Source organism: Simochromis diagramma, unplaced genomic scaffold, assembly GCF_900408965.1.
Source record: "Simochromis diagramma unplaced genomic scaffold, fSimDia1.1 OVJJ01000642.1, whole genome shotgun sequence".
Taxonomy (NCBI): domain Eukaryota; kingdom Metazoa; phylum Chordata; class Actinopteri; order Cichliformes; family Cichlidae; genus Simochromis; species Simochromis diagramma.
This window is the reverse complement of record NW_024387518.1, coordinates 205,056-214,584: the sequence shown is the minus strand read 5'-3', so window position 1 is coordinate 214,584 and position 9,529 is coordinate 205,056. Positions and strand designations below refer to the sequence as shown.

General features: G+C 37.6%; 1 protein-coding gene across 1 annotated transcript; it reads right to left on the bottom strand.

Moving 5' to 3' along the window:
- Positions 1-1,304: 1,304 nt before the first annotated feature.
- Positions 1,305-9,529, bottom strand: LOC120725877 (protein NLRC3-like). The gene is given in 11 exon segments (XM_040018948.1): positions 1,305-1,977; positions 2,978-3,024; positions 3,162-3,335; positions 3,427-3,600; positions 3,726-4,666; positions 4,668-5,512; positions 5,610-5,829; positions 6,019-6,085; positions 6,611-6,724; positions 7,175-7,204; positions 9,421-9,529. Coding segments are annotated over 10 exon segments (3,138 nt in total). The 5' UTR covers positions 7,189-7,204; positions 9,421-9,529; the 3' UTR covers positions 1,305-1,435.

Below are 9,529 nucleotides of genomic sequence, written 5' to 3'. Positions count from 1 at the left end.
TTCTACACTTCACTGTTTGTGTGGATGAAAAGGACATTTGTTTTATCGTGACAAATTTTGTTCCGTATTTACTGCTGTGAGGGCTTAACATGTGACCTAACATTGATCTGCCTTTTTCTCAGATTAGTTACAGACTGTGGAACTGGAAGGTGACTGGTCTTTCACTATTTGGTCCTGACAAATAAAACCTAATACAAAAAAGGCTCTTAAAGAGGATTTAAAAGTCACCGTTAACCATATTTGTAAAAATAATTCCAAAGTTTTTACATTTAAATTCAAAGATTAAATCTAAAAAAGGTGCTTTGTGGAGCTAAATATTATATTAAGCTAGTGTGCAAATTTACACATAGTAGTTTCTTTTTTAACCGTTTATTTTGGACTCAGAGGACACTGAACGCACTGACTGATTATTGCATTCTGACCTACAGAGTCGTATTAAGGTGGTTAACATGCCAGACTTTCCCAATTAGCCACTGACGAAAACTGGGAAACTGTTTAATTGTACATCATAACTGAAAATCTTTATATCCTCTTGGTAATTAAAGTTGGGGTTTTTTTTTCAATTTTTTTATGCAATTTTAAATGGCTGTTTATCAGTGTCTACAGTATATAAGAGATGTGTGCCTCTGATGCCTAAGCCTTGTGCCAGGAAAACTTGGATTTAAATGTGACAAACATAGGTTCACAACCTGTCTTTACAACACATCTGACACTATGGAAAAGAAAACATGTTTTATTTCCAGGGAAGTTGATAAATTAGAGTCGACATATACCATACATACACTTTCAGGTAAAAAACATATACCAATAATATCAATTGTAATTAAAAAATAGCAGGTTTGCAATGGCCAGAGGAACAACCAGTGGTATTTTGGGTGCCAGCGATTGTTTATTTACTTGTCCATAATATATATATATATATATTCGGAGCACTAGGTGCGGTGACTCCCAAGCTAGGCGAGTGGCTCCAGCAGATCCCGGGAATAACATCGGAGATCTCTGTCCAGAAGAGCGCAGTCCTGGGAACAGCTAAGATACTGCGCAGGACCCTCAAGCTCCCAGGCCTCTGGTAGAGGACACGAGCTTGAAGGATAAACCGCCCGCAGGGGAATGCTGGGTATTTTATTTATATATATATATATTTATATTTATTAAAAAAAAAATATATATATATATATATATTATTTATTTATTTATTTATTTATTTTTTTAAAAAGCTGTACTGTTTATAAGACTGGGAAACCTGCAGTCAGCTGAGACTGAAGAAGTCACTTGAATGAGTGACAAAACGTTTCTCCCACTGAAACGCTACATCCAGATGAACAAAATCAACTTTTGGAAATTTACTTACCTGGATATTTGAGCATGCATCAAGATGAAATTAAAAAAACTGTTTTACCAATATCAGAATTCTCTCTAGAGTAGCAGCAGAGGTTCAGTTTTCTGATTCAGGACAGATGTAGATATGGGAGTCAAGAAACCTAACTCTAAACCCAGGGTAAATGGCTTCAGTGAATGTGGTGTTGAAAGTGTAGAGGTGGTACAGCATGTCTGGGAAGACCTTGTAGAAGGACACAGTGCCAACATCACAGTCCACATATACTGCAACCTTGTGAGGGGCAGATGAGCAGGGAACACTGATGGCTGTTGATGTGTAATTGTGCATTGCGAAATAATCTGTGTCATCACAGTACAGAGACCAGGATTCATCAGTCCTTCCAAACCTGTTGTCATCACTGTTTCCTTTCCTTTTTATTTCTTTGTAAGTCACGGCAATATGAACCTCTCCACTGTGTTCAACTTCCCAGTAAGAACGACCAGTCAGACTGTTAGTACACATCAGCTGAGGACTATCAAATCTGTCAGGATGATCAGGATAGAGCTGGTCCTCTTTCACGTGCACCACCTTCCTATTGTTGTCAAACAGTTTAAGATTGCGGTGGACTGTGTTCACATCCACTGTCAGCCCACAGAAATCTAAAAGAACAAGGCAAACACTGTTACTACTGCAATAAACAATGAAACCTCAAATAAAACTAGGACAGCAAATGGCCTGTTGTCAACACACATTGTGGAATGTAATGTACTGGAGAATTAACTGGACATGAACAAATTTCTACAATACGTAACTGAAAAGTAGCCTAAAACAAACAAAATATGAAGATATAAAACTACACACCTGAACACTACTGAATCCACATCAAAGGATACACTATGAAACTTTCATAACACATGGGATCACATTGTGCTCTCTTATACCTGGAATTTTTTAATTGCTATAATAACTATAACTTGTGATTTTATAAGCACTTTTCACTTTTTTCTTCTCTTATGTTAGAAATTTGTGGTCCAAATTTCCTTTTAGGTGGTGTAAACATGAAAATCAATTGAACTGTAATAGCCTTCATCTTATGTCCTGCACATTTTTTGTTGGTCTCCCCAAAAAACCTCTAAATACTCAAGAACTGCCCCTCACTGGGCAAACAGTATCTTTGTTGCAAGCTGGGTCATCAATAGCACTTTTCTGCTCTTTTGAGAACTCAAAACATTTTATAACATGCCTCATTCCCGTTATGCACATTCATAAAGCACGTTTTTCTATGCCTAGATGTGTTTTTTTCCTAATGTTTGCACACAGTCACACTCAGATGGATGCATCACAGAGCAACTTGTGGTTCAGTATTATCCCTAAGAATACTTTGACACGCAGATTGTAGTAGCCAGAGATCAAACCACCAACTTTCTGATTCATGGGTGATGTGCTACAGCCATGTGAAAGTGGATATTTAATATGTTGCTGTACTTTTATTGTCGTAGTATTATGTATTTTTTTTTATTGTGTTAGCAAAATAACTCTACCTTCCAGGACACAAAGGAACGAGATGCATGTAATGTATAAGCTGGAGTGGAGCAAATTGGATTTAAATATAAAGGAATTTGTTACATGACAGTAGGAACTAACATAAAACACACTTACATTTCTTTAGACCCGTTTTCATCCACTGGTCTCCATGAGGATCCATTCTGAAATTAGTAAAGACAAAGAAAAGCACAAACGCTTTTAGCTTGAAAAACCAGACGTTTTCAACTTTTTTCCTTCAAAAAAGCAAAATGTATTTTCATTATTATGGTATTTTTCCTGCACAAACTTGACTCTTTACCTAAGGGTGTCCAGTCTCCAGCAGGGATCCTCCCGTAGAGGAGACAGCAACTTTATTCCTGAGTCTCCTGGATGATTGTAGCTCAGGTCCAGCTCTCTCAGGTGTGAGGGATTTGACTTCAGAGCCGAAACCAATGAAGCACAGCCCTCCTCTGTGATCTGACAGCCGGACAGCCTGCAAACACAAAACAGCACATGTCACACTGGCAGAGAAAACTACTCTTTTTTAAATATATTTGACTGTAATTTGTTGTTTCTGATTTCACCTGAGAATTTGAAGTGCACATTGTGGACTCCCGAGTCCTGCACACAATCGCTTCACTCCTAAATCCTGCAAATTGTTGTTACTCATGTCCAGCTCTATCAGTCTAGAGGACGTAGCACTGAGAACTGAGGACAGAGCTTCACAACTTGTCTGTGTGAGGTTACAGCCACTCAGCCTGGAAATGTATTAATGAGAGAATAGAATAATATATATATTTTAATATTTAAGCTGACTAAACTCTTGAAAGTAGCACTGATTGAAAACTCCCACTAACTTGCTTAGTGGTAGTTGCATACTTACAGAGCTTTTTTGCAGATTTTGACCACTGGCAGCAGTCCCAGAAGAGCTTCTGCTGAAGCTGAGTATGTTTTCAGGTCAAGAAAATTGAGATTTGTTTCTGATGACAGTAAGATGAAGACCAGAGCTGACCACTGAGCATGGGAAAGATTAACCATAAAAAGGTTTCCTGAATTAAGGCGACGTTGGATCTCCTTCACTATAGAGTCATCATTCAATTCATTTAAACAGTGGAAGAGATTGATGCTTTTCTCTGGAGAGGGATTCTGGTTGATCTGATTCTTGGTGTACTGGATTATTTCCTGATTTGTTTGTGAACTGCTTCCTGTCGGTGTCAGTAGGCCTTGTAGGAGTTCCTGGTTGGATGGCATTGAAAGACCAAGGAGGAAGCGAAGAAACAAATCCAAGTGTCCATTTGGACTCTGTAAGGCCTTGTTCACTGCACTCTGGTAGAAGTGGCTTTCAGAAACATGCACTGAGACTGTTTGTTCCTCTTCCAGCAGGTTGATACCAGAGTTGGTGAATGTCAGATGGGCATGAAGAGCAGCTAGAAACTCCTGAATGCTCAGATGAATGAAGCAGAACACCCTATCTTGGTACAGCCCTTTCTCCTCTTTAAAGATCTGTGTGAACAGTCCTGAGTACACTGAGGCTTCTCTGACATTAATGTCACACTCTGTCAGGTCTGATTCATAGAAGATCAGGTTTCCTTTCTGCAGCTGCTCAAAAGCCAGTTTCCCCAGTGCTTCAATCATCTTCCTGCTCTCTGGACTCCAGAGAGGATCTGTCTCAGCTCCTCCATCATGCTTGATGTTCTTCACTTTGGTCTGAACCACCAGGAAGTGAATGTACATCTCAGTCAGCGTCTTGGGCAGCTTTCCTCCAGCCTGTTTGGTTTTTAACAAACTCTCAAGAACTGTACCAGTGATCCAGCAGAAGATTGATGATGTGACACATGATGTGGAGGCTTCGTGATGTCTTGATGTGAGATATTATGGTGTTGGCCTCTTCCTTGTCTCTAAGTCTCTTCCTGAAGTACTCTTCCTTCTGTGGGTCAGTGAACCCTCTGACCTCTGTAACCATGTCTATATACTCAGCAGGGATCTGATCGGCTGCTGCAGGTCGTGTGGTTATCCAGATGTGAGCAGAAGGAAGCAACTTTCCCCTGATGAGGTTTGTCAGCAGCACATCCACTGATGTGGACTCTGTATCATCAGTGAGGATCTCAGTGATGTGGAAGTTCAGAGGAAGTCGACACTCATCCAGACCATCAAAGATGAACACAACTTTGAACTTTTTAAAGTTACAGATTCCTGCTTCTTTGATTTCAGTAAAGAATTGATGAATAAGTCCCACTAAGCTGAACTTTTTATCCTTCAGGAAATTCAGCTCTCTGAAGGGGAATGGAAAAATGAACTGGATGTCCTGGTTGGTCTTGTCTTCAGCCCAGTCCAAAGTGAACTTTTGTGTCAGGAATGTTTTCCCGATGCCAGCCACTCCTTTGGTCAGAACTGTTCTGATTGGTTTGTCTCTTCCAGTTGAAGCTTTAAAGATGTCTTCACACCTGATTGTTGTTTCTGGTCTGTTTGGTTTCCAGGAAAACATTTCAATCTGTCTGACCTCATGTTCAGTGTTGACCTCTTCGGTCCCTCCCTCTGTGATGTAGAGCTCTGTGTAGATCTCATTTAGAGTGATTCGGGTTCCTGGTTTAGCAATCCCCTCAAAGACACACTGGAACTTCTTCTTTAGGTTACATTTAAATGTGTTCTCACAAAGTGGATCAGGATTTTCTACAGGAAAGCACCAGAAACATGAGTGTTATGATTATAGAAAATGTGACAATTTCATTTCTGTAAAGAATGAATTTATGAAGAGAAATCCTCTCACTGCTCTGCAGACAGTCAGCCAGCTCCTCCTGTTTCATCATTCTCAGGAAGTTAACTGCAAGTTTCAGAAATGCCTCTCTGCTGCTCCTTCTCTGCTTCTTTTCCTCACTGTCCAACACCTCCTCTTCATCCCTCTGACACTCTGAATAATCTGGATTCAAATCATTCTGCATCTTCTTTAGTTCGTTCTTCACAAAAGTAATAATGTTTTCCTCCAGCATCTAGAAAAAATGACACAATCTGAACTCATGAGCACTTTGAAACTTTTATTTGAAAAGGTCTCTATAAATAAAAAATATAATGAAACATGAAATAACTGCTTTTGCCAGCAGACATTTAAATATTTTTGATACTCTAAAAAGTGCAACATGAAAATAACTACAAACAGAGTTTGGTGTACATGTACAAACCTTAAATACTGAGTCCAGATCAGTTTGATACTGAAGACTTGAAACATCTGAACTCTCCTGATCAGCTCTGTGGAGACATCATGAAGAAACTGTAACCATTTTGTACATAAATACAAGATGTTTTTTCTTCAAATATTTTATTACTAAATTGATTTAGATTGATTCCTTTAAATTCATTACACTGCTTACTAAATTAAGAGCCTTGGTGTACAAGACCACAACAGTATTATTAAATATAAGGAAAGATTAAAGAAAGACTGTAAATTACTCTTGAGGAGTAAATTAAAAAAAAAAAAAAAACAGTTTCCAAAGTAATTTTAACTAATTTATTTTAGACTTTCATGCTGTCAGTCAACAGTAAGTAATACCAAAGCAGTTGCTGCCAAAAGTAAAACTTACTGGTTCCATGAATGAACAAAATGTCCAATGTTTGTCCAACTTTGTCTAAGAGTCAAATATCTGGACTCAACATCCAACTACATATTGAGTAGCCCATTAAGCCAGAAGTGTGCAACAGTCTATGTATGCAGTAAACCATATCTTCTCACTGATTACTCATGAAAGGAACATTTAACATTTTGTTAACTCTTACTTCTCATCAGGAGACAGTTTCCTGTTTTTAAAGTCAGGGCGGTCTTCTTCTGACTTCCTTCTTTTCCTCATAGTCACAGAGCTGAGTCCACACTGAGGTTTGGGAGAGTCTGGTCTGGGAAATGAGGAAAAAAAACAGGTAGGCATATATATATATATATATATATATATATATATATATATATATATATATGAATAACATCAAGCCAATAAAATCTGAAGCTCTTCACACTGATTGCTTTCTGTCCTCTTTAGTCTGTCTAGTTTTAAACTGTTACATTTCTGGCTGTGTAAATATCATCTTTGCAATTTTATCTCTATGAGTCGCTGTAGTACAACAATTTATCATTACAGCTGCAGTTTTGTTTAGTGTGTTTGTGTTAAATGAAATGTAATAACAGTGTTTAGTGTTTGTTAACTGTGCTGCGTTAAAATAAATTGTTAACATAAGAAAGAACAGATGATTATCTTCCAGATAGATGTTGTATAGTTACTGCATGTATGAAATATTTTAAGTATTTGTTCATGTAGCAGTGATTCTAATATGAAGTGTTGAGTGTGATACCTTTCCATGTTCATCAACACCTGCAGTCACCTGATAAAAGAGAAAAAGGTAACCACTATAGACATGGTTCCTAGTATATATTTTTTTCACCTTATAATATTATTTCCGACACCCCTTGAACACACTGTTTCCGTAGTCCAGTGAATGCAACATAAGCACCTGCTGCATTAAGCTAGACAAAACGAAGCAAGACACTGAGAGCAAAACAGTAAAGCTTTCAATATAAAATAAGTGTTAAAATGTACTTTTAACAATCTCTGACTTAAAGTTATGTACTTTTCAGAGCATTTTATGTGTTTTGCTCTCGACCAACCCGATGCAGTGCATGTTTGTTTCTTGGAAACTCTGGTGAGTTACTAAAATTGATAAGTTAGCAGCAAAACTTATGCTAATTACGTGTACTACTGCAACAGTGTGAACTCTGTATTGTTTAAAAAAAAACTAAAACCAGTTTGAGTACTTGAACTGTGTGTGAAATGGAGTGTTATATTTTTACTTCATTGTCTATTTGATTAAGCACTTTAACAAATACACCAAAATAATGCAAGATGCGCTTTTCCTTTAGTTGTACATATTATTCAGTGCCTTTTGTGCACTTTTATGCGAGCCAGACCCTGTGAAAACTCTTGGCGAATCCAAAAGCAGTGTGGGCAGCTGTTCTGGATGCAGGGAGTAGATCTAGACTGAATTACTTCAAATCGCAGGATTTCAGGTAAGCCAGAGTAAAACCACTTACTTCCATACGGATTATTCTCATACGGAGAAACTATTGAACTCACAATATCCTGTTTATCAGGAGTCAGGTCTAAAGAGATTTCTCATTTTATTGTACAGGGGAACCCCGGCTTATAAAGACCCCATTTAACAAAAAATTCAAGTTACGAAGGCACTTAATGGCAATATTTCTGCCCGTGGTACGGCAAAATACCTGCGTAATGAGATAGATAAAACAGAAAATTTTAAAAAATTACATTCAATTCCTTAATGTTATGTACATGTACACATACGTATGTATGCATGCATACGTATGCTTTCTTCAACCTGTGCCACCTCCTCCTCCAACAAGAACTTCGTCTTCAGCCAGCATCTCCTCACTCAAAAGGCGATGGAAAAAGGTGCATCGACTTATGAAAAGTTTGACTTACAAATGACCTGTTCCTGTTTTCTGTTGTTTTTCTTTTATGGCTGACACTTCCACTAAAGGCTTGAAGAGTTTGATACTATATTTAAAACATTTTTCTTTTATTCATTTATTATTCATTATTTCACTTTGATCTCCTAACATTAGAAATCATGCTCTGTTTTAACTATTTCAGCTTTTCTGTTAAATGTTTAACTAACCAGAGAGAAACTGTTGACTGTGTGTAACCACAGCAGGATTTAAAGAAACATCTTGAAATAGTAATTTAATGAAAAAGTTGTCATACCCCAGAAAATCAGTTTCATCTGCACATTCTTAACAGAAACATAAAATAAATTAAAGCTCACCAAATGTCCACATTCAATGTGTTTTATACTGTAGCTCACTTCCTTGTTTTTCTCTTAGATACTAATGATTTGAATACAGGTGCTCACTATACTGATGATTTTACATACCTACACCGCTCGACTGGTTAAACAAGTTTATAGTCTCACTGCTTTGTTCTAATGTTTTACTGAATTTCAAGTAAAATTTTCGAACTCCAAAATATTGATAGCTCAGTTACATAAATGATGTGCAGCATATTAATCTATAATAACAGTTGTTTTAAGAACTGTACGAGTCTGCAGCCCTAAAAAGCTTTGAATATTCTGTCCTGTTTCACTACCATGACTGATCCAACTCTCTGAATCAGAAACATGATAAATTACCAAAAGAGATCATCACCAGAGGCCGTGGCATTAACAGGTTGTGTCAAAGTACTTAAGGCCATCATATACTTAAATAACTCGTGTCTCAATATACAAAAGACCAAATTCATGGTTCAGTCCAACCAACAGACACAGAGACAGTGCACAGGGTGTGGTCTCCCTCAGTCTTCTCTGTCCAGAGCAAAGGTTCTTAAATGTTCTGTGTCAGGGTCCCGTTACAGAGGAGAACATTATCATGTATAATCAATTGGTTTGGTCTTACCTCAACTTAATAATATGTACTAACTCAAATATTGAACTAATTTCACAGGAAGCAAGCTGACCCATCATCCACATTGCAGCAGGAAAGAAGACACAGAATTACAATAAAATCAATAAAAAGATGAAATACATACATCTGCTATGTCTTCTTCTTTCACTCGGTACCTGTCTGTTTCATCAGTAAACTGGTAGAAGTGTAGTTTCACTGCATATGCAAACACAGCTGCCACACCTGGCTTCCTC